Raw genomic sequence first — 26697 nt, forward strand, 5'->3', positions numbered from 1 at the left:
TCTGGTGTTCGCACACACGCGTGGCTGTTTAAACGGTCTTTAAATCGGGGCGGAGTGACTCCCTCCAATCAGTGGCGCGCGCACGGTGGGTATCCCTGCCCTCTAACCCCTGACCCCAAGTCCCTCGCGTGTGATTGGTGTACAGAGTCGGGCAGGTAGCGAAGTCGGGTTCGTTAGCGCCTGGGCACGTAGGGCGTGTATGCGAACGGATCCCGGGGGCTAAGCGCCGGCCGCAGAGTCACGCATCGGTGAGCTGTACCCTTTCGTTTGCGCACGAGACGGGGTTTTACTTCGCGAGCGCGCTCACCGCAGCACGCCCACTACTAAGCCCGCGTAGCACGTCGTAAGCGTAAAGCCGTCGACCCTACCAATCGACCCATGCCTACGTGGGCAGCAGCAAAGGCGGGGGCACAGGGGGGCGATGAGTTGGAAGTCGGTAGCCCGAACCCGACAGAGCAGTGGGGGGTAGCAGTATGACTGCGACGGAGGAGACGGGGGATGGCGGGATTAGGACGGAGGAGGCGGAAGGCAGCAGCCCCCGCGGTAGCGAGGTCGTAACGGGGGAGTCGGGGGACAACGGTCCTGACAATTCGGTGCAGGCGAGGGGCAGCAGCCCCCGCACATGTGGAAGCGTAACGCATTGTAGTGTCGTGGTTAGCACGCCGCGCTACGAACCCAGCGACCCGAGTTTGATTCCCGCTCACGGCCACCACCGGTGACGATTATTTTAACTGGTCCTGGGCCTCCCCTAGGTCGACTCAGCCTCAAACAAGTAACTGCTGTGGTGTGTAAACATCGCCACTGGGGGAACAAAGGTGGCCGGCCGTGGTGCTGGCCACCCACCCCCTCGTGTGCCGTGCCGGCCTTCATAGGTGCTCGCGAACCGCACTTGCCCCCTACAGGCTACACGGGGGATCTTTGTCTTTTTCCTGTGTGTGGGGGGGGGGGGCAGTGACTGTGCACCGATTCGCACGCCACGCTACGAACCCGGCGACCCGAGTTCGATTCCCGCTCACGGCCACCACCGGTGACGATTATTTTTACCGATTCTGGGCCTCCCCTAGGTCGACTCAGCATCAAACGAGTAACTGCTCTGCTGTGTGAACATCGCCACTGGGGAGACAAAGGCGGCGGGCGTGGTGAATCCAAGTCCCGGGCGAAGCTGGGTAGTACAGCTAGTCTATATATAAAAGGGAAATTTGTGAATGTGCGTCTGTTCAAAATGTTTAGCGTACTTCCCGACATGCAAGAAACTTTAAATTTGCCATGTGGGTACTTTCCAGACTGTACACCATGCAAAAATGATAAAAATACACTTTTTGGGGGGGGGGGGGGGGGGCGCAATAATGGATATATTTTGCACGCAAGTGAGTGGTGACGTCACATCTTTGTCACGTCACCCGCATGTGGCATCGTGACACTGTGCCTACTGACGTCACGCATCCCCCACCAACCCTCCGCATAGGCCATGTATCCCGCACAAATGCGCGGCTGGGGGGGGGGGGGAGAAATAGGTTACAAACTTTGAATTTGCCATGTGAGTAGCTCCCATACTGTACACAATGTTAAACGGGGGGGGATTGACCATGAAGTGTGTGGCAATAATCGATATCTGCTGAGCGTTTGTGGTATCGATTAAACGGGAATAGGCTGATTCAAAGGAAATCTACAACCTTCGATTCCTTTGCGCGTTTTAAAGAATTGAATCTTGGCGCGCGAGCGTAAGTTTTTTTTTTCCACCGTGTTGGGTTTTATTTTTAATTAATGAGGTAATGATCAAAGTTTTCTTTTCATTTGTATATGTTATGTTTTTAAGTTTTGAGAAATTTTTCAATATATTTTCCCCCCGGGCAATGTCGGGTACTTCCCGCTAGTATTGATATAAACTTGGAACCCACACATCCTTTGGACGTAACCGTCCATCCCTCCCAGCCAAACAGCCAAATATTTATTCTCATAGAGCACTGCGTCTCGCCATATTTTTCTTGCTTTTTCTGTACTGTATATAACAATCTCAATTTCTTGCTTTGTTTCTGCTTCACAATTCCTCTGTACCCTCCCCTCCCTCCACTGTATCACATACACCTGCCTCCCCCTATCTATCTATTTCTACGTCTTACCTCTAACCCTCACTCTCCTTATTCTCACCTCTACCTTTCCTCTCTCAATCTCTCGTCTCTTCATACTCCTTTCTCCCACTTTGTCACTTTCCATTGCTCTCCTCTTTCCATTTTGCTCTATCTTTCCTCTCCATTCACTCACTTTCACTCTGCCAGCCCCTCCCCTTCTGTCTCTACCTCCCACCCTCACCGTCATCCTCCATCTTCCTCCCTCTATCTCTCGCTTTCCTCCCTCACCTGCCTCTATCTCTCCTTCACTTTCCTCCTCTATTTCTTTCCATCAACTCCCTGGCATATGTGTGAAGTCATCACGCAGGCATGTGCATTAATGTCACCACTGCGTATAAACGAGTCGACTGTAAGTACACTGTAAAAATGTACAATACGGTAGTGAGTTCAAAGCGGGGTTACTGCGAGACAGGACAATGCGGGTCGCAAATAGGGAATTAATATTCATTTTGTAACTAGTGAATATGCAAAACTCACAAATTTAGAACTCGTGCAAAGAGAGAGTTTACTGTACTTGACAAGTACAGTACCCATTCCCCATGATACGGCATTGCCAAATCGTAAAAAGGTTGAGGGGAAAAAGGCACAAAAGCTGAACAAGTATACAAATGTAATGACAGTACAGTGGACGAATGGCCACGGGAGGTAATGACAGGGTAATTAGTGGGCAGTGTGAATGGGCTGGGGGCCACGGAAAAGATCGAGAATAGGGGCATGGCCAAGTGACGGAAGGGAACAGGTGTGGAAGGGGTGGTCTGGGGCCAGTAAGAAGGTTCCACGGGGCAGGGGTGTGGCTACGCACAATATAGAGGTGAGAGGCTCAAGGCTGCTGAAGTTGGGATCTCCGCCTGTTCAAGTGTTCGTGTCCTTCAATAAAAGAACCATCTCCAGGAACGTGTCTCAAGTCATAGTTACACAAATATAAAACCGCGTATAGTCAAATTACGTGAGCGTTACATCCGCAAATTAGGATGTTGACTATATACAATAGTGTGATATCTTATGACGTATAATAGTTATGATGTGTTCGTTTCTCAATCCGCTTGTCCTGGTGAGGGTCGCGGAGGCAGCATATTAAGTAAGGCAGTGCAGACCTCCCTTTCCCAGGTGATGGACTCTAGCTCTTCCTAGGGAATTCCCAGGTATTTCAAGGCCAGCCGAGCGACAGTCCCGCCAACGTGTCCTGGGCCCGGTAGAGTTCCAGAGGGAGTCTACCGGGGGGCATCCTTACCAGGGGGTCAAACCACCTCAACTGGCTCCTCTCGATCCGGAGGAGCAGTGGCTCGACTCTGAGGTTCTTCCGGATTACCAAGCTCCTCACCCGATCACGGAGTGTGAGCCCGGCAACCCTGTGGAGAAACCTCATTTCGGCCCCTTGTACCTGCGATCTCATCCTTTCGGTTATTATCCAAATATCATGACCATAGGTGAGGGTGGGAACATAGATTGACCTGTAAACTTCGAGCTTTGTTCGAGAACTCAGCACCCGCATCACTGCGAACACCACACCAATCCGCTGGCCAATCTCCTGCTCCCACTTATGATCACACGCAAAAGAGACCTCGAGGTACTTAAACTGCTCCATCTTCCACTAAGGGCAGCTGTTACCCCCTCACCTGGAGAACACACTCCACCGTCTCCAGGGAAGGAACCATGATCTCAGATGTGGAGGTGTTATTCCTCATCCCAGCCGCTTGACACTATTCAAGTGCATATTCTTTGGGTCTTTCGGTAAAGTCACGTAGATAGGTTTAAAGAAATTAACAAATGCACACTGGAGATCACAAATTGACGAGGCAAAGAGGACGTCATCTGTAAAAATCAGCGACGCCACCTCCATGCCCCCTTTGCCGGACACTCTCCATACCTCAGCTGCACCTTGATATCCTGGCCATGAAAATCACTAACATGAGTGGAGACAAGACACACCCTTGGCGGAGTCCAACACCCACAATGAATCACTTTTATTTAATACCAAGAATACGGACACAGCTCTTACTCCGGGAATAGAGGGAACAGATAGCATGCACTAGCGGCACTGGTACATCATACTCCCGCAGCACCTCCACAAGACATGCTGGGGAACATGGTCAAATGCCTTCTCGAAGTCTACAAAGCAGAGGTAGACTGAAGAAGCATACTACCATGACCCCTCCTATATTTGTGAGAGGGAAAAGAGCTGGTCCATTGTTGCACGACCTTGACATTATTCCTCCTGAATCTGAGGCTCGACCACCGGGTGCAGCCTCCTCTCCAGCACTCTGGCATAGGCTTTACCTGGGACGCAGAAGAGTGTGATCCTTCTGTAGTTGGAGCACATCCTCTGGTTCCCTTTCATAAAAATGGGGACCATGACCCCAGTTTGCCAATCCAGAGGTACTGTGCCCGCATTCCATGCAATATTGAAGAGGCGTGTTAGCCATGACACTCCTACACTGTCCAGCGCTTTCAACAACTCTGGGACAATCTCATCCACCCCAGCAACTTTGCTGCTACAAAGGCCCTCAACCGCCGCAGGGACTTCAGCAGCTGTAATGGATCCGACCCCCGCAGCTGTTACCAGGGCTGCCTCCTGAGAGGAGGGCATGTCCACCGGGTTGAGGAACTCCTCAAAGAATTCCTTCCACCTCTCGACTATCTCCTTAGTTAAGCTCAATGTTACGCCACTCTTAATAAGAACAGCTTGGGCCATGTCCCGTCAACCGCTCTTAAGGCGTCGAATGGTTTGCCAGAAAATCTTTGAGTCTGCCTGGCAGTGCCTTTTTATGGCCTCTCCAAACTCCCACACCTGGGCTTTTGCTTCAGAAACTGCTACTGCTGCCACCTGTTTGGCAAGCCAGTATCTCTAAATTGAGTCGGTACCAGCGTGAAAGCCTCCTTCTTCAACTTGACAGCTTACATCAACATTGGTGTCCACCAGCGGGTCCTATGGTTGCTGCCATGACAGGCACCAACTGCCTTTTGGCTACGCTTTTCACAGCTGCATCGACAATGGAGATTCTGAACACTGTCCACTCGGACTCAATATCCATGACCTCCCCTGGAATGTAGGAGAAGTTTTTACGGAGGTGCAAGTTGAAATCTTCCTGCACTAGATCTTCCGCCAGACGTTCCCAAAAAACACGCACTATTCATTTGGTCCGTCCACGTCTATCTGGTTGGTACCTCAAGCATCGGATCCAACTTACCACCAGGTGGTGAACAGTTGACAGCTCTGCCCCTCTCTTCACCCGAGTGTCCAGAACATACGGCCTTAGGTCCGATGATACAACTATGAAGTCAATCATTGACCTTCCGTCCAAGGTGTTCTGGTATCAAGTACTGTCATGAGCATCCTTGTGTTTAAACAAGGTGTTTGTTATTGATATTCCGTAACATTTCACCATTCACCTTCAGATCAGGTGGGCCATTAATCCCAATCACGCCTCTCCAGGTACCTCCATTGTTTCCAACGTGAACATTCATGTCACCCACTAAGACTATGGAGTGAGTAGGCGGCACTCTATCGAGCACTGCCCCCACCATCTCCAAGAAGACCGAATACTATGAACTGCTGTTTGGTGCATAAGCACAGACAACAGTCAGATTTTTCCTTTTTGAGACCCGAAGTCTCATTGAGGTGACCCTATCATTCACTGGGAAAAACTCCAACTAAACAGCACCCCACTGGGGGCTTGTGAGTATCCCCATAACCTGCCCGGGGCCTCTCACCACGGGTTACTCTGGAATAGGAGAGAGACCACCCCCGATTGAGAAGTTTGGTTCCAGTGCCAATGCCGTGTGTGGAGGTGAGACCAACTATATCTAGTCGATACCTTTCTACCTCCTCCACCAACTCCGCCTCTTTGCCCCCCAGTTACATGAAATTCCACGTCTTAAAAGCTAGTGTCCATTGCCAAGGTCCTGTCTGGCTGAGACCATGCCTCTCCCTGCCATACTGGCATCATACTCACCCCTTTCTCTTCATCCTGGATGCCGCGGTTGTCCAGGCGAGTACGGTTCTGGCCCACGCGACGGCCGCGTGTTGCGGGGAGGGCGGCAATGTGACCATGGAGGTCGTGGCCGTGGTGGAGCAGGGAGACGAGCCGGATGAGTCGTGGATGGATACGCTGTGCTCCGAAAATCCTGATTTATCCGGCGAGCAGTGGGGCAATATGCGTGAACTGATCCGGGAATTCTCGGACATTTTAGTCAGGGCAAATATGACATAGGTCGCACGTCCGTGATGCAGCAGAACATTTATATGGGTAACGCTGCTCCTATATGCCAAAATTCATACAGACTCAATCCCAAGGAGAAGGACCATGTTCGCCAGGCAGTCGATGAGATGTTGGCCGTCGATATCATCCTTCCACCAGTCCGTGGGGAGCTCCCATTGTTCTTGTTAAGAAACATGATGGGAGTTTGCGATTTTATGTAGATTTCTGCAAGTGAAACAAAGTCTCTGAAGAGAAAGCTGTCTCTGGTGTGGACCAATCAGTTTCAAGGACAATGCATATATTATCAGAGTATGTTTTTTTTGCATTCTGGCCACAAGCATTGTGGTTAATGCAGACATGATTCCTTGTAAAAGGTTTCAGTTTGGTGTTTTAACATCTTAACACCTGTTTTGTTGCCAGAAAAAAGGGGAAAAACCTATTATCATATTTTGGTACTGGCAAAGTGTAGAGAGGGTCATCACTTACGGGAGTCGTGTATTGTCCCCCGCAGAGCAGCGTCATTGTGTGACGCGCCGCAAATTATTGGCAATTGTAAATCTTGTACAGCAATACCGTCCGTACCTTTACGGTAGACAGTTTGTTGTACGCACAGATCACGCGGCTCAAAAATATGCGCTACAAGTTGACCAGCCGTCCGGCCAGCTCTCCCGATGGTAGGAAATTTTACGGGATTATTTCTTTACAGTCACCTACAGAAAGGATACACGCCACTGTAACGGAGACGCGTTGTCGCGATTGCCACCAAAGAGCCAGTGTGCGTGTTTGATGGGTGCCGGCCGTTGTAAACCTGCGGGCGCATGATTGCCGTGCACAGTCATGGCGTCGGTTGACGCTCCACCACCCACAGCATATGTTGCTTGCGATAACACAATTGGTCTCACGCACGCGGAATGGGAATGCCTCCAAGTGGAGGACGCCTCCCTGTTAAAATTGTGGCGTCACGTCGGAACGACGGGTGGTAGAAAGGGGCCAGTGGGAATGTCCCTCGTAGTCCTCGGTGATGGGTTGCTGATGAGGTGGGATGAAGAGGTGCAGCGTTACTCCATCGTTGTGCTGACTGCTCTGTGGTGTAGAGTCACACGGGCTGTCCATGTATGGTTGATGCACCTTGGGGTACAAAAAAACTTTATCAACTCTAAAGTGCGACTTCTTTTGGCCCGGGATGTCAGAGGATGTCCATTATATGCTTAAGGGTGTTGTTGAGTGCGCTCGCCAGAAGCCCCTGCCATGGTAGGCCTGGCCACCGTTGCAGTCATCAAGGTGTCCCGTGTTAACGAGCTCGTTGCTCACGACATTCCTTGGACCATTTCCCACCACTCCGAGGGGAAACAAATATTTGCTCGTCGGGGTGGAGTACCTGTCCCGGTGGCCGGTGGCACGGCCTTTGCCGGATCAGTTGGCTGCGTCCATCACGGATGCATTCCTACACGGGTATGTTTCGGATAAGGGGGCCTTGGAACGTCTTCTTACGGACCAGGGTCGGAATATTTCTTCTAAATTATTAAAGGTGTGTGACTCCCTGGGTACTAAAAAGATTCGGACGTCGCCATACCATCCCCAGACTGACGGGATGGTAGAGTGCTTGCACAGGACTCTCACGTCCATGCTGTGCCAACAGGTCAACGAGGCGCAGTCCATTGGGGTTTACATGTTCCGGGTGTTCTCGCTGCGTACAGAATGGCCCCTCACGCCTCAACCAGGTTTTCCCCCTTTTTCCTCATGTACGGGAGGGAATGTAACCCCCCCCCATGGAGGCTCAGTTGAACATGGATCTGGGCAAAAAGGTCGCTATGCCAACGCCCATGCACCTTACCCTCAAGCGACTAATGGAAGCAAGGGAGGCGTCTCGGGGTCATTCGGCCAAACAGCAAGCTGCTAATGAAAAGCTCGTGGGACTCCGTGCATCCGGAAACCCATGGAACCCTGGGAACAAGGCATGGCTGCATTGTCCCCAGGTGCCCCTGGGCACGTCCCCAAAATTGCACAGACCATGGCAGGGCCCGGTTGAGGTGATCGAGATCAGGGGACCACAGTGCGTGCGAATCCAGGTCGGTCACAGGCGTTGGTATGTGCACCCGTCACGGCTGAAACCCAATTTCCACCTTGTGATGTCGCTTCATCCCCACTACCTGACGGCCGGGTGTCTGATGTGTCCGACGAGCCCGGGCGTACGGTCGCGGAGGGTGCGCCTCAGCGAGATTCTGTTCCTTTGTCTACAGGATCTCAGCACCTGACACCTGCGGAACCACCCGCGGCGCCGGCAGGCCAAGGGTGACGGAACGACTGCCACCCGCGTCTTCTTCCCCTTTACCTTCTTCCCGGGAGGGGCCGTGCCCATTAGGCCATTTACAAGTCGCCCTGTGGTCCCCAGGAAACCCATTCTTGTCCCGCTTTGGGGCCCGACGACGAGGACCCATTCCCAAACTGTTCGGTTTAAATAACCCGCCCCTTCCCATTCTATTTATTCCGACGCGAGCCGTGCTGTGGCTGTCGGTTGACCTGAGGTCCTTCCTTTGCTCGCGGGCTGCAGCACGCTGATGGTCGTCGGTATTGTCGTATCCCTGGGGGCCGGGTTTATTGCCATGCATTAGCGATTATTATCTATTCCGGTTATTTATTGTTCTTGTTATTTAAATTCGCGGGTGGGGTAATGGTTGTTGTTGTTGTGTTCGTTGTCCCGCTAAGCGAGGTATGGAGGTCAGCCGGGATGGCTGTTTTTCTTTTTTCCGAGGGGGAGGGGGGGGTGATGTAGTGACATGGAATGGGGCACATAGCGCTGGTTGCTGGCAGAGAAGGGGATCTTCTGTTGTAGCTGCCCTGTCTGCCAGCAGGTCATGTGATGAGCCGGAGAGAGGGATGTGGGGCAAAGGTGATAGAGGGGGCATGTGAGGTAAAGCCCGGGAACCTTCTAGTAGGTTCTAGAAGGGGGGCGTGGCCGAGGGTGGAGCAAGGCCACGCTGGGTGGATAAAAGGGGGACCCCGAGCAAGGTTCGGGGCTGTTGTTTCGAGTGGAACCGTCGTGCTGCTGGAGTCTTCGTCAAGGTCTTCACCTCCTCGGCGTTGTTGGTCAGCCAGCATGTTAGCTGTCCTGACCATAGTGTAGTTACTCCTTGTACCTGTGCAGACTATAATAAATAAAGTGCCTCCTACTATTAGTGTCTCTGAGTGACTCACTACACTATGAATAATACCATACAAAAAATTCCATGCAGCAGCACTCTCATCACATCACTGCAAACAACGTTCTACATCCAAACCAATCTGACTTGCACATCAACTATAGCGCTGAAACAGCCCTAATGCAGCAATCAGACTATGCAGTATGGAACATGGACAACTCCACACCCACTGCAATCATCATCCTTGACTTGACAGCAGCATTTGACACAATAGATCACACCATTCTCATAAACAGACTCAGTACTGACTTCGGCATCACAGACAGTTCTAAAAAAAATGCACCGCTACACTCACATTCAACAATGAAAATCAGCCCCCTTCGACATTACCCGTGGAGTCCCCAAGGGTTACATTCTTCAACCACATTTACCTTTACATCAAACCACTCTGCACCTTAATAACAAACCTTGTTCTCCAACATCACTCTACTGCAGATGAAATCAACATTTTACTCACAATCAAACCAGGATCCACTGACAACCTAAAAATTACCTCCACTAAATACTATCAAAACATGGCAAGCAAACAACTACCAAGAGAGGCATTAGAGTGACACCCAGAAGTAAGCACTAAAGACGAGGAACCTAAACCCAGATGTTCATGATTAGAGAAGGCCTTGATAATCAGTTGTGAAATGAATCATTTGGCGGGACCCCGGGGTCCCGCAAAAATCAGGTGAATAATTATTATTTTTCAGTCCGCCCACTCGTGCAGCAACGCGCCACCCGCCCAGACTCGCGCCAACAAGCGCCAGCAGGCGGCGATCAACACGATGGGCGCCACCCCACCGGCCAAATGCAAGCCCGGGCGTCTGCCGCAGTCGCGCCCTCCAGTCAGCCGTCAATCCTCAGCTTCTTTGCCAAGGCGAGCCCGCAGTGAATTTAACGTGTTTATGTAATTTTTCAACTTTTTACGAAACTTAATGCCCCCAGTAGCTCTCGACGAGGCCAATCGATTTACACTAGTTTTGTTGTCGGTAAGCCAAGACTCGTGTCGCTACGCGGTTTTTCCCACCCCGGGGCAGTGATGGGACCCCGGGGTCCCGCCAATTGCTTCAAATGTTTAAAAGTTGTAGTATCTGGTATTTCCTACAAATGTCACCCAAAGTAACTTTTGGCTTAAGAAAAAAATAGTGAATGCAATTGCCAATTTTAGGGGAATTGATAACTAATACACATGTCACAGCAACCTACAGTAAACTGATAAAAATAAACAGCCACGTACATATTTATGTAAATATTGGTCTATTATGCAGTTCACTGTAAACACACCTCTTTTAATGTTTCTTGACATTCTTTAAGCCTTGCAGCAATCTGGTAAGGAAAACAAATAAATGTACATTATTAAATTGAATTTATAATTGATCATTTCTAAGGGAAATAAAATTAGGTAAACATTGTGATTAAAGTGCACAAGTATGAACACAACATGCTATGTGTTGAATAGATATTTCAGATGCAAAACACATCAATACATGAAAATTATCTGAGCTAAACTAGGTTACTATGGTTTTTGTGGGATGTAATGAATATTTATTTGATATGAACAATGTTCTTTTTTCTAAATAAAAAATGTATGAAAGGAAAATTATTCAAATTTTACATTTCTCACCAACACAATTTTTTATACTTGTGTATTGAAACAGTTTCTAGTGAATAAAATAGTTGCCAACAGCTTTAATGCAATGAGCAGTGAACACATCAACAAAAAATACTTCTTAATTGTCAATGCAGAGACTCAAAGGCATGGATGAACACATTTATGAAAATATCATTTCCCTTTGTATGATGTAAAATAATCTGGTAATTTTTACCAAGAGTTATGCCAACACCCCACCAAACACGTTGTACACCACAAATTATACCACAATAATAATAAAAAATGTAGCCGACACATCCATGAATCCCATTTCCGCCACACACACACGCACAAAACCTGCACTCTGCACCACGCATTTTTTTAAAATACGTAAAATAGTAAAGGTACAGCTCTGCATTCACATGCTCATGTCACTACACTTTCCCGCTGCCCTAGTCTTCCACGCTGGTGACACTTTATCTCATAACATGTGATCTGCCATTCAAATCTGGCGTACCTAATGATACTGCTGGGTGGACATAGCGGAGGTGTTCAAGTAAATTGCTTGTTGTTTTAACTGCCACGCCGAGTGATCAAACTGGCAATCTGCGGATTGCTAACCATTGACTATGGCACCATCTCTCAAAACATGCTGAAAATAATTTCTCTGTCTCAAAATTATTTCGATACTGTCTCATAGGCACTCGAGAACGAGGAAATAAAGAGGAAATATGAATAGGAAATATCGAGTAGAATCAGGGGGACAAAAATAGAACACCTTAGCATAGACAGCAAGGCATTAGAACTGAAGAAGAAAGTGGAACAAGCAGTAGAAGCAACAATATCCTTAGTCGTAAAACTCAATAGAAAATGGATAACTGAGAAAACCTAGGAACTAGCACAGGAAATGAGAAAAATAAGACTAAAGATAATGGAATTGGATGAGATGGCGACTAAGTACAAAATGCTATGCAATGAGGCAAGGACATTGGCGGGAAAGGATTGGCAGGGATGGCTGGTAAAGCAATGTAGCGACATTGAATACTATGCTGGAGAATACAAGACTAGGGAGCTGTACAAACTAGTCAAGAGCACAAATAGGAAGTGACAATTAAGGCAAACGGCAATAAAAGGCAAGGACAGCAATATCTTAATGGACAACGAAGAGACAAAAAAGAGATGAACTGAGTACTGCAGCGAATTGTATTGGGATGAGGATCAAGAGAATAAAGAGCTGATGGATGAACTAAAACATATATCCCCACCACAAAGGGATAACGAAAATGAAAACATTGTTTGAAGAAGTAGAAAAGGATCTGAAGCTTTCGTGACTGCAGGAATCCATACTCTTTGGTTCTTTCAGTAAAATCACGTAGGTATAAAATAAAAGAAATTACGACGTTTCGATCGCAACACAAGCAATCATCATCAGGTGAGAAACTACAGAAAGAATTGTTTTGCTGAAGTGGGAGAGAGATGCCGTGGTAAGAGCTTATATAGGTGAGAAAGGGGAGAGGGGCAAGGGGGGGAGAGAGAATTGGGCGGGGTTGGAAGTGGGAGGCCCAGAGAGCTGGGATGTGGGGGGGAAGGTAACTCGGAAAATAGACTAGTTCCCGGGTTGTGGGGTAGGGGGAGGGGAGCGCTGCGTGGGCGCTAGGAGAGGGACATGAAGCTCGGCCTCCCACTTCCAGCCCCGCCCAATTCCCCCCGTCCAGCTTCACGTCCCTCTCCTAGCGTTCCACGCAGCGCTCCTCTACCCCACCCCCCCTCTCTCTCCCTCCCCTTGCCCCTCCCCCCTTTCTCACCTATATAACCTCTTACCACAGCCTTTCTCTCCCACTTCAGCAAAAAATATATATTGCTGTGGTTTCCCACCTGATGATGATTGCTTGTGTTGCGATCGAAACGTCGTAATTTATATTATTTTATACCTACGTGACTTTACCGAAAGAACCAAAGAGTATGGATTCCTGCAGTCACGAAAGCTTCAAATCTAGATTGAACCGCCTCTATGGGGAGGGTTTTCACACATCTGTTAGAGCTTTTAACAGACTGAGAGACAAGAAGGCTCACCTGATCGAGTCGCTAACATTTCTGAAGAGATGCCGCGATAACAAGGTAATACCGATCACATTTACACTCACATCTGCTGCTCTCACTCTCCTAATGCTAAATGGATATTGTTTAAAGCTAATCTCAGAAAGAATAAGATGGCTCTGATTTGAACTTCATCATTTAGACATGACTCTCTTACAATCACACTTAAAATTAACAGATAAAATGTCCACTTCTAATTGGGACCATGTAGATAACATGACAGTCTCCTCTGCTAATTCAATGTCAACCAAATGTAAAGTTAACTTGATCGCTAAATTCAACCTCCTGTCGAAAAAGAAGCCAGAGCCACATGTTGAAAAGTTAGATGTTAACAAGATTGTCATCAATCAGAGTAACATCCCAATTTCCGACAGCCTAAAATCGGTACTAACTAAAGGGTTGAAATTTGCAGTCACCCCTAAACATATCCCAGTGGATGATATAATCGCCCAGGTCGACGTAGCCCTCAAAGGCTTGGGACACATCGCGACAGACGTTGCTAGACATGAAATTGCCACCATCATTAAAAAATGCTAAGAAACCCATTACTAACATCAGCAAAGACGAGTGCTCTGAACTCGCAAAATTGAAAAAGAGAGATGCCATAGTCATCCTCTCAGCAGACAAGGGAAATGCTACTGTCATCATGGATAAAAGCACATACAACAACAAAATCTAGGACCTTCTTAATGATGGCAGTTACACCAAAATCAACAAAGATCCTACTAACCGCCTGGCTACAAAAAACAACAATATCATTACCAGTTCTACTTCTCTAAGCGAACCTTTCAAACGGCTCGGCCTAAAACCTTCTGCTACTAGACAACCCAGATTCTATGGTCTTCCTAAAATCCATAAAGAAGGTACTCCATACTTTTTGGTTCTTTCGGTAAAGTCACATAGGTATAAAATAAATCACGACGTTTCGGGTGCAACACAAGCGACCATCATCAGGTGGGAAAGCATGGTCTGCTGCTGAGGCGGACTGTTAGACCGTACTTTCCCACCTGATGATGGACGCTTGAGCTGCACCCAAAACGTCGTGACTTATTTTATTTTATACCTACGTGACTTTACCAAAAGAGCCAAAGAGTATGGATTCCTGCAGTCATGGAAGCTTCAAATTAAGATTGAAGGTACTCCACTTCAGCCCATCGTTTCCACAATCAACTCACCTACCTACAAACTGGCCCGTTTTCTGTCTAACACCTAGCTTCCACTCATGGGCAAGACTACCTCAGCTGTACGGAACTCAGCTCACTTGGTCTCTCTAATCAAGGGCATTTCACTGTCCCCAGATGATTTGCTCGTCAGCTTTGATGTAGTTACTTTGTTCACCAAGGTTCCTGTACCTGACACCTTAGCAATAATTGAAGACTTAGTCCAACATGGACTGAATCCTTATGTACCTACCCTACATAGGCACTGCCTCACCAACACTTACTTCACCTGGAATGGTATTTTCTACAAACAAAATGAAGGTACCCACATGGGTTCCCCTTTATCACCAGTGATAGCGAATGTTTTCATGGAGAAATTTGAAACAGATGCCATCCAGACATCCACCCTACGTCCTTCCTTGTGGAAGAGATATGTAGATGACACTTTCGTCATTTGGCCACATGGCCTGCCAGCTTTGAACCAATTTCTCAACCACATCAATTCCATACACCCATCCATCAAATTCACCATGGAAGTGGAGAAGGATGGTTAGCTACCTTTCCTGGATGTTTTATTTGAGAAGAGACCTGACGGCTCGTTGGGACACTGTCTACAGGAAATTCACCCACACAGATTCATATCTGAAACCTGATTCCCACCACCATCCGGCACAGAAGAATTCCCTTATCAAAACACTACACCATAGGGCCCACTGCATTTCCGACCAACACCACCAAGCCAGTGAACTGGAACACGTACACCAGGCCCTCAAGATGAATGGGTACTCGGACCGTATTATTCGCAAAGCTGTTTTTTCCAACTATGGAGAAACAACCTCCTGAGGAGCCAAACAAAACCATCATGTTACCATACATAGCAAGTGTTACCAATAATATTTCCAAAATCTTAAACAAACACAAGATCCAGGTCCGATTCAATACAGTACACAAAATCCGTGATCTAATCCCATCAGTGAAGGATGTCATTCCTGACATGCAATATCCTGGAGTTTACAAATTGAGCTGTACCTGCGACAGCAGTTACATCAGACCCTGTGGGCATCAATAGCAAAGGCCCTTCCTCCAGGATTTGTATGGCAATAGGGAATGTGAAGCTGGTAAATGAGCGAAGACCTTAGGTTACATTTGTTCTTCGAAACAGAGAGGAGATCCAGCAGGTAGTCTGCGGATTTTTTTGTAAGTACATCGTGAACAAATAAGATCTGGTGCACAAGCCATCGAACATTAAGAGATGTTAAGTTTGCCCCAATGTAGAGATCACAGTGGTGAGTCCTATATGGGCAGTTCAATGCAAATCTCAAGGCCGAGTGATAAATTGAGTCAAGCTTATTCAGTACAATACTTGGGGCTGATTCATATACGATGTCACAGTAATCAAGTAGAGGCAGTATGGTAGCTTTTATCAATTCCAAACAGAACATAGGGTGGAACATTGGAGACATGGAACGTCACATCATGGGGGGGAGGGAAGGAGCCAGAACTGGTGGAGGAGGTGTAAAGGTACTGACTAGATATAGTCGGTCTCAACTCCACACCCAGCATTGGCACTGGAACCAAACTTCTCGATCGGGGTTGGTCTCTCTTCTATTCTGGAGTGAGAGGCCCCGGGCAGGTGTGGGGATACTAACAAGTCCCCGACTAACAAGTCCCAGTGCATGAGAGGGTCGCCTCAATGAGACATCGAGTCTCAGAAAGGAGTAATTGTACTGTTAGCTGTGCTTATGTACCAATCAGCAGTTTAGAGTATTCTTGGAGACGGTGGGTGCAATGCTCGACATAGTGCTGCCTACTGACTCCATAGTCTTACTGAGCGATTTCAATGCTCACGTGGGCAACGATGGACATACCTGGATATGGATGATTGGGAGGAATGGGAACCCGAACGGTGAGATATTATTGGAATTCTGTACTAGTCACGGAATGTCAATAACAAACACCATGTTCGAACAAAAGGATGTTCATAAGTGTACTTGGTACCAGAGCACCTTGGGCCAAAGTTCAATTATTGAATTTATAGTTGTATCATCGGATCTAAGGCCGTATGTTCTGGACACTCGGGTGAAGGGGGGGCAGAGCTGTCAACTGATCACCACTTGGTGGTAAGTTGGATCCGACGTTTGGGGCATTGATAAGATAGACGTTGAAGGCTCAAATGAATAGTAAGAGTTTTCTGGAAACACCTGTTGAAAGACCCAGTGCAGAAAGATTTCAACTTCCACTTCTGGGGAAACTTCTCCTGCACTCTTTGAGAGGTCGTGGACATTGAGTCCGAGTGGAAGATGATCAGGACCTCGATTATGGATGCAGCTGCGAATAGCTGTGGCCTGAAGGCAGTTGGTGCCTGTCATGGTGGAAACCCTAGGACCTGCTGGTAGACACCAGTGGTGAGGGAACCTGTCAAGTTGTAGGAGGCTTCCCGAGCTATACTCGGAAAAAGGTCTCCCGACTCAATTGAGAGGTACCAGCTTGCCAAGAGGGTGGCATCTGCAGCAGTCGTTAAAGCAAAAGCCCAGGCATGGGAGGTGTTTGAAGAGACCATGGAGAGGGACTACCAGGCAGGCTCAAAGATGTTCTGGAAAACCAGAACATCTGGGACATAGCCCAGGTTGTTTTTGGTAAGGGTGGTGTAACATTGATCTTAACTAAGGAGATAGTCGAGAGGTGGAAGGAATACTTTGAGGAGCTCTTCAATCCGGTGGACATGCCCTCGTCTCAGGAGGCAGCCCTGGAAACATCGGGTGAGTCAGATCCATTATCACTGCTGAGGTCATTGTGGCAGTTGAGGGCCTTCGTAGCGGCAAAGCTGCTGAGGTGGACGAGATTCGCTCAGAGTTGTTGAACGTGCTGGACAGTGTAGGAGTGTTGTGGTTAACACGCCCCTTCAATGTTGCATGGAATGCGGGTACAGCACCTGCGGATTGGCAAACTGGGGTCGTGGTTGCCATCTTTTAAAAAAGGGGACCAGAGGGTGTGCTCCAACTACAGAGGAATAGCACTCTTCAGCATCCCAGGTAAAGCCTATGCCAGAGTGCTGGTAGGACGCTCTGCCCGGTGGTCGAACCTCAGCTTCAGGAGGAACAATATGGATTCCGTCATGTTCATGCAACAATGAACCAGCTCTATTCCCTCTCACAGATATTTGACGGGTCATGGGAGTTTGCTTCTCCAGTCTACCTCTGCTTTTTAGATTTGGAGAAAGCATATGACCATGTTCCCTGCAATGTCTTGTGGGAGGTGCTGTGGTAGTATGATATACCAATGCCACTTTTGTGCACTATCTGGACCCTCTATTCCCAGAATTAGAGCTGTGTCTGTATTCTTGGTATTAAATCAAAGTCGTTCACTATGGGTGTTGGACTCCGCCAAGGGTGCATCTTCTCTCCACTCCTGTTTGTGATATTCAAGGCACAGCCAAGGCATGGAGAGCATCTCGTACAGGGCATGGAGGTGACGTTGCTGCTCTTTGCATATGACATTGTCCTCTGTGCATTGTGAGCCTGCAATTTCCAGCATGCACTTGAACGGTTTGATGGTGAGTGTGAAGCAGCTGGGATGAGGATCAGCACCTCAAAATCTGAGGTCATTTTTCACTCCCGGGAGATGGTAAATTGATCTCTGCAGGTGAGGGGGGCACAGCTGCCCTTAGTGGAGGAGTTTAAGTACGTCAAGGTCTCTTTTGCGAGAGATGGTAAGTGGAAGGAGATCAGCCGGCGGATCGGTGCAGCGTCCGCTGTGTTGCGGTCGCTGTACTGTTCCGTAGTAGTGAAACAGAAGCTGAGTTCAAGAACAAAGAACTCGGTTTAAAGCTCGATCTACATTCACACCCTCACCTATGGACATGAGCTTTGGACAATAACCGAAAGAATGAGATTGTGAGTAGAAGGGGCCGAAATGAGGTATCTCCGCAGGGTTGCCAGGCTCACTCTCCGTGATCAGGTGAGGAGCTCGGTAATCAGGGAGAGACTCAGAGTCGAGCTGCTGCTCCTCTAGATCGAGAGGAGCCACTTGAGTTGGTTCAGGCACCTGGTAAGGATGCCCCCTAATAGACTCTCCCTGGAATTCTACCGGGCACGTCTCACTGGGCGAAGACCCCAGGGTGGCCCAGGACACGCTGGCGGGACTATGTTGCTCAGCTAGCCTGGGAACACCTGGGAATTCCCCAGGAAGAGCTAGAGTCTGTCGCCAGGGAAAGAGAGGTCTGGGCCACCCTCCTCAAAATGCTGCCGTCGCGACCCTCACCAGGACAAGCGGATTGAGAAACAAACGAATGAACAATCGCATACTTTGAAAGAGTCATGAATGCCATTCAGGATGATGGCACAGGAATATCTGTGCAAGGAGAAGGAATAAATAACAGAAGATTTGCAAAGGACAACTTAGATCTGATAGAAGAATGCTGCGTAGTACTGAAAAAAGTGTTCATATGCTGAATAAGTCAGGAAAATATGCACGACTGAGGATGAATGTGGAAAAGACAAAATCGATGGTGTTCAAAAGGGAGGACATTGAGAAAGTGGTAATACTACACAGCAGCAAGATGTGAATGTAAAGATACGTGTATACCTGGGAAGTACACCTACATGGGACAACAACTGCATGAAAGTGAGGATATCAAAGGCAAAATAAGTAATGGCAGGATTCAAGAACATTTGAAGACGCAAAAAGTTCAGCAATAAGACCAAACTGAACATCTTGAGAACATGCGTGTTCAGTACAGCTGTGTATGCCTTGGACATTGAAAAAGACGGACAGAGATAAGATATTGGCATTGGAGATGTATTGCTATAGGATACTGCAGCGAAACTGTACCCAAAGTGACCAATGTAGAAGTAAGAAAAGTTTGCACATAGAAGACCTGATGCAGGCGGTGATGAGAAGGAAACTGGAACTACAGTATTTGGACACATATGTAGGATGGAAAACAACAGCTATATTAAAAGTGTGTTGTTTGGAAAACGGAAGGAACTTCCTAGAGAAATGGGCTTGACGACGACATGAGAGATTGTTATATAGATGGGGCACTACTTGAGCATATTGGCAAAAGACAGAGCAAAGTGGAAAGAAATGACGAAATGTGCAGTGGACACCTACGGGCTATCTGTCCATGGACCGTGATAATAATAACTGTCTCATAATTATATGCTTCTCTTTGTGTCCTGAAGAAAGGTTAATAAATTTGCTTCTGTTCGCAATGCCAAAAGTAGGTGTAAACATGTTGAGCAATGTGCAGTTAAATATATACTTTTAATTGGTATTTGTAGGTTATCCCAATTAAACTTTTATTATATGACAAACTACATGCCAAAGAAAAATGATAGCGACCCCTAGTAAAAGGCAACCATTTTCCTGTCATAGAATAATATTAAATCAACTTATATATAGAAACTGGATATGCTTATACTAACGTAACTAAAGTTGTTTCTATGTCACAGTCAATGTGTTAACTTTAGGCTCATCAGACACACACCTTTAGATGTAACAATTGTAAAGAGAATACTGTACCTCTGTTGAAGAGTCAACTGTGATGCGTGATATTAGCTCTTTAGTCTGGAATAAAAAAACAACACTATTAGGATACCAGGTTCATATTGAGTCACTTTCATGATATGTTTCAAAGTAAGAATCAGAAGTATACAATAATTACATTTGTGTGCTTAGTTTTAAGTCATAGTTCAGGGTTATGAATGTTAATGCATAAATCTCGAGCAAATGGTGCTCAATAATAATTTCCTTACACACTATTGCTGGTGTCTTCTGCCTTTGTGTGCATATTTTTGATCCTGACATTGTTTTTGTTAGCTGAAATGTAATATTTAAATTAACTTCAAAAACACTAAGAAATCCACAGATGTTACAGAAACATTATCAAGAAATTTTAACTAAAATAGAATCATGCAGAACAACTTGGGACGTATTAGTTTGGCTCTTAAGAGCCTTCACCATTTACTCTAAATCTTAAGAATTCTAAACATCTTATAGAATCCTAAACATCTATGGATTTCCAAGAGAAAGATCTGCTCTCCTAGAGATTTCAGGATAAATATTTTCCTTAAGAGAATAAGGACCGAGATTGTGCTCAGGCAATCAGCATAACTTAGTCTTCCATGTCAGAGTGTGCCATGTATGGTGCTCCTGCTGCTCAGCAGATATGTATGCTTCTGAGGAGAAGTAGCTATAGTATGGCCAAGCACATTTCCAATGGCTGCCTCTTACAGACCCAGTCTTACCAGCATGTAATTAGGTGGTCAAGAAGAGAAAAACAGAATCAACATTTTTTTGTCACTTCTGTATCCCGATATCCACACTGATTTCCATATAACCCTCACTGAGATTCACTCCCAGCTCCTCATCATGGTATGTTGGCCTGATAAAAGTTTAGGTATCGGGTTCTTGTTTTCTTGCAAAAAAAACCCACATGCCCACATTTCACATTCCATTGTGTTGTTAAAAACATAGAAAATGTGTTATTTCTCAATTTATATAATTAATACATGTTTTGTCATTTTCTTTTAACACCCCCCCCACCAATGTTTTTTTTAAGTCACACTGACACACCTCTATGCTGATTTTGTCTTGGTCGAGGGAAAATTTTAATCTGTTTTGGATTTTAATAAGTAAACAACCTGAATATAGACCCATATCACTTAATTGTTCCTTTTAAACCTTCCAATAAAATGACAAGCCTTAAAAACATTCAGGTTATTAAGACATGTTTTTCTTGGTTTTATGGAGTGGCATGATAAAAATATATAAAAAACACAACATTGCACTAAATTTCAGCACAAATCTTAGGATTATTATCGTGGTGCACCGTGGATTTTAGGACCCGTGAAAACCATGCAACATACATTTTTAGGATCCATACAAACTGTTCCCCAAATCAAAGTAAATACTTATGAGAATAGGTTTTCCCCTTTTTTCTGGCAACAAAGCAGGTGTTGAGATGTTAAAATACGAAACTGAAACCTTTTACAAGGAATCATGTCTGCATTAACCACAATACTTGTGGTCAAAATGCATTGTATTTTGATTAATGCAGACATTATTGGTACTGGCAAAGGAGGTCCCATGAAGTAGATACTTCGTTTCACAATTAAAATCCCTTTATGAACACTTTATATGTACGTGAGAGAATTATAGATTTCAATAATTACAGACCTGTTCGCCTCCTTTTGCATGTGTAGAGACAGTGTGTGGACTAGCGGTCACGAGTGGTAATAACAGCCTAGGTAACAGAGAGGTGTTGAACGATCTTGGATCTTCAGGAAGCTTCAGGAAGTTTCAAGAACATGCGAGAGAGTTCGAAAAGTTGGGGCGTGGCCAGGGGTGGAGGGATGGCCACGCTGGAGATAAAAAGGGGCGAGGAGCTAGGTTCGGGGCTGCCGTGGGAGTCAGGGTCATCGCTGTTTTCGGGTCGTCACTGTGTCTTCAAGTCGTCGCTGTCCAGTGATCGCGTCTTTAGTGAATGTATTACTTAAACTTTAAGTTAAATATTTTAACTTTAAATAATAAATTCACTAAAGGAGCAACTATTAAATGACATTCATTTTAAATGAGCTCACCTCAACACCAGCCTTCTCCAATTCTTGCTCATCCTCAGCAGAAGTGTCCTCTGAAATCTATAAGACAAAATGTTTCTTATAATATTACTTCCATTTGTATTACCGTACAGCAAGATCTAGATCTAATAGGTAAATTTGTAAATGTGTCTATGCTTAGAGAGACCATCATTGCATTAGATTTGTTTAAATGTATATTTAAACAATAATGAATCACCCAACATTCTATGTATCGAATGTAGCTCTACTCATATATTTACTTGAAGATGGTTGAATTGGGCATCTCAATGCTATCCAGGGCAACCAAAAAAGCATAGACAACCCTTTTGACCAAAAATAAACAATTCAAAGGACAGCAATATTAAGAGCACAGGTACCACAAGCCCACAAAGATGAATGATGGAAATATGTAATGATGGATGCAGCAATATCTCTAATTTGTGCAGAAAGAATATGGGTTATGATTTGGATGGCTTTGGAAGTGGTATGGCGTGGAATTTTTTAGGAAGAATGACAGGAATCAACATGTTAATTACCATTGAGTAAAAAGTTTTATGTTCGGTTTTATAGAGGGGGAAATCACCATTGCACACAACCATAATCATCTGGATGAAGGCGTCCTCAAGCCATTGTGAGCTCTCACGGTCTTGTGATGCAACGACCTTCTGCACGAGTTTATATTTATATCATCCTCTTTGGAATGTTCTATCGTTTGGATATAACTCCATCATTAGTCTCCACCATCGGCCATAATCCTTTGTAGTGACGTGCCCTGTTCGAGCCCATTTATTTTGCTTAAATCAATGTCCTAAATTGTGTATGTCATGTAATCTATTTGTTCCTCTTTCTGTTTCAGCATGCAATTCAAAGCATTCATCTCAATATGCACTTGTCAACTTTTCTTAGATTTTCTTTGCAAATGTCCATGTATCTGATGTGTAAATCATAGCGAGTACAGTACCATGCATTGATTAAAAACATTATTCTTCAGGGACATTAGTTTGTTGTGTTTTATTAAAATTTCGAAAACAATTCTCTCCTGCACTATCCGTCTTCAATAGCTGTCTTATGAAAACATTATCTGATGTATTTTGCAGTTGTCTCTCCAAGAGATATTTTCAATTGTTTGGTTAACTATGTAAGTGACGTTTGAGTTGCTAATTTATCTTGAAACAAACTTTTTGAACTCTCAGCTAATGTTCTCTGAAGTACATTTTCCATTAGTTATTGTATTGACTGTTATCAGCAAACCTGAGATGTCTATTATTTGCTAAATTTGTAACTATGCCTATTTATTAAAAAAAATCTCATGATGCTCTGAATAACTTCGAAGCATGTCTTCCTCCTTGTAATATATATTTTGTTACAATTCCATCCAATCGCAGTTATGTTTTTGTCAATTATTATTTTTAGGAGTATGTTTTGTAACTTAGGCCCTGCTTTACAAGATCCTGTAAATGGTCAATAGTAAATACAACTATTCTAAATCCAGCTTGCTCTTGTGGTTGATTATGTTCTTGTCCATTAGGAAGTCATGCGACGTTTTGGGCAATGTCCCTTTTGTTCTATGAAGGGTAATTTCTTAAAAAGGTTGACTATTATATATATATTTTTTTCATGAAGCAGTGTTTTTGGCAAATGTGAGTTTTTGTTAACTGTGCTTGTGCATCACTATTAAAGGAGTATCACCATGTAATGTGTTAAGAAATATAAGTTAGGCAGGACAGGTTGTTTAATGGGATGATAGATTATCGAGAACTATAGAGTTGCAGCCAAAGGAGAATATCCAAAGTGGAGATGGAACAGATGCCAGGTGGTTTGTTACATCACAGGACCATAATATATTGTGATGGTCAGGGTATAACTTGGTACAGCAGTGGATAGATGACAGTAGATTTACAGAGTAAACTTTTGATTATCTGCACAAATGTTGCTCAAGCATGTATAACAATATATAATATAACCTTGCAGGAATGTTATCACAAGTGCTCCCTTTTTACATGTATTGAAAATGATGTACATTACCGTTATCTCCCGATAAGTCTCACTTTTTTTTCGACATTATCTCAAATTTGGGAAGGATCTTACTATACTCTTTGGTTGTATTGGGTAAAATCATGTAGGTGAAAATAAAATAACAAAAAATCACGACGTTTCGGCCACAACACAAGCGGCCTTCATCAGGTGAAGGGACGAGACTGTCTGGAGGACAGGGCTGGAGTGGGATAAGCCACGCTTAGATCACGACCTTTAAGCTGTGTGAGAAGAAAAACACAAAGCGCCTTGACAAAGAAATTAGCATATAATTTAGCATTGAAATGGCTCATTGAAATAGCTAAGTTAAAGTATACACATCCGCAGAGGTACTCTTTGACAAAGGAATTAGCATAGAATTTAGCATTGAAATAGCTGAGTGATTAGCTTGTAACTGGTCACAGAAATAGCTATGTTAAAGTCAGAGCATATACATTCACCGAGGCACCTAGTACTCATCAAACAGGAGAATTTAGCGAAACACAACCACGCTCAGACAGCGGACCTTTAAACTGTGTGCGAGCAAACAAGGTGTTCTGACAAAGAAATTAGCATAAAAATTAGCATTTGATTGGCGGATTTTAGGAAAGAGGTGGTGTACGTGCCGTTTGGCGCGGGGGGGAAGGGGGGGAGGGGGAGTTTACCTATTGATGGTGTGAAAAGGGAATTTATAAGAGCTGCGAAAGTTTGGGGTACCACTACTTGAAATATATACTGTACCATTGAAATTAGTTTAATGTTTAGTTCGATTTAGAACATCTTTCCAATGGTTGCTTAATTTGAAACCATCCTCTCGGTTGAAATTGTGTCTGTGTTTGTAGATCTGAATTGCTTCATGAACAAATCTCTGATAAAAGCCCGTGGGTTTGCAAAGAACCTTGGTATCGGAGAAAATTATATCGTGATCCCCCACAGCGTTGTAACAGTGATCAGCCACGGCAGAAGAATTCGTTTTGCCGTGTTTCAAATCTGATTTGTGCTCGCGAATTCGGTCAGAGACATGTCGCTTTATCTCACCGACATAGCAATTACCGCAGGTACAACTCAATTTGTAAACCCCGGGGTACTGTAAATCAGGAATGACATCCTTCACGGATGGGATCAGATCACGAATTTTGTGTACTGTATTGAACCGGACCTGGATCTTGTGTTTGTTTAGAATTTTGGAAATCTTTTTAGTAACGCCTGCTATATATGGAAGTGTGATGGTTTTGACCGGAGTATCAAGTGGATGTTTCTGTATGGAGGGAGAAACAGCTTGGCGGATGGTACGGCCAGAGTAACCATTCCTTTTGAGGGCCAGGTGTACATGTTTTAATTCACTGGTCAGGTGGTGTTGGTCCGAAATGCAATGAGTCCTATGGTATAAAGTTTTGATGAGAGAATTCTTTTGGGCTGGGTGGTGGTGGGAATCAGGTTTCAAGTAGAAATTTTTGTGGGTGGGTTTCGTGTAGACAGAATGCCCCAATGAGCCATCAGGTCTCCTCTCAAACAGAACATCTAAGAATGGTAGCTTGCCATCTTTCTCCACTTCCATGGTGAATTTGATGGCGGGATGTCTGGAATTGATGTGGTGTAGGAAAAGGTTCAGAACTGGGAGGCCATGTGGCCAAATGACGAAAGTGTCATCCACATATCTCTTCCACAGGGAAGGTCTGAGGGTGGAAGTCTGGATGGCGTCTGATTCAAATTTCTCCATGAAAATATTGGCTATCACTGGTGAAAAGGGGGATCCCATGGGGGTACCCTCATTTTGGAAGGAGCCATTCCAAGTAAAGTAGGTATTGTTGAGGCAGTGCCTAACCAGTGCAGGTGTGTCGGGGTCTAGTCCATGTTGGACCAAATTTTCAATTACTTCAATGGTATCAGGTACTGGGACCTTGGTGAGCAAAGAGACCACATCGAAGCTGACAAGGATATCGCCAGGGGACAGTACAACGTCTTTGACCATAGAGACCAATTGGGCTGAGTTAAGTACTGCTGAGGCGGTCTTGCCAGTGAAAGGCAGCAAGGTATCTGACAGAAAACGGGCTAGTCTATAGGTAGGGGAGTTGATCGTGGATACGATGGGTCGAAGTGGGGTGCCTTCTTTATGAATCTTGGGAAGACCATAGAATCTAGGGGGTCTTGCAGCAGAAGGTTTTAGGGAGGGACGTTTAGTTGGGTCGATTAGGGAGGTCGAACTTGTGATGATCTTGTTGGTTTTTATCGCTAGGCTATTAGTAGGGTCATTTTTTATTTTTGAGTAACTTCCATCGTTGAGCAGATTCTGGATTTTGTTGGTGTATGAATCTTTATCCATAATAACAGTAGCGTTGCCTTTATCGGCTGAGAGGATGACTATATCACTTCTGTTTTTCAAATTCGCGAGTTCAGAGCGTTCATTTTTGCTGATGTTACTAATGGGTTTCTTAGCATTCTTAAGAATAGTGGCTATTTCAGCTCTCGCAACGTCTGCTTGGATGTGTCCTACGCCTTTGAGGGCTACATCGACCTGAGAGATGATATCATCTATTGGTATGTGTTTTGGGGTGACAGCAAAATTTAGTCCCCTAGCCAGTACTGTTTTCAGATTGTCCGAAATCGGGGTGCTACTCTGATTAATGACGATTTTGTTAACATCTAGTTTTGTTATATGTGGAACTGGGTTCTTCTTTGGTAGGTGGTTGAATTTAGAAATCAGGTTAGCTTTACATTTGACTGACAGTGACTCAGCAGA

General features: G+C 45.4%; 1 protein-coding gene across 5 annotated transcripts in view; it reads right to left on the reverse strand.

Moving 5' to 3' along the window:
• LOC116940453 (uncharacterized) overlaps nt 1-26697 on the reverse strand; it is a 393679-nt gene that overhangs the window by 177377 nt on the left and 189605 nt on the right. For all 5 annotated transcript variants that reach the window (XM_076056201.1, XM_076056147.1, XM_076055989.1 and 2 more), the window contains exons 33-35: nt 21948-22004; nt 19888-19932; nt 10801-10842 (exon numbers count right to left, since the gene is read on the reverse strand). In XM_076056201.1, coding sequence (XP_075912316.1) covers nt 10801-10842; nt 19888-19932; nt 21948-22004 — 144 coding nt within the window. The remainder of the gene's footprint in view (nt 1-10800; nt 10843-19887; nt 19933-21947; nt 22005-26697) is intronic.

This window comes from Petromyzon marinus, chromosome 1, assembly GCF_048934315.1.
Source record: "Petromyzon marinus isolate PM22_M1 ecotype Great Lakes invasive population chromosome 1, UKy_Petmar_22M1.pri1.0, whole genome shotgun sequence".
Taxonomy (NCBI): domain Eukaryota; kingdom Metazoa; phylum Chordata; class Hyperoartia; order Petromyzontiformes; family Petromyzontidae; genus Petromyzon; species Petromyzon marinus.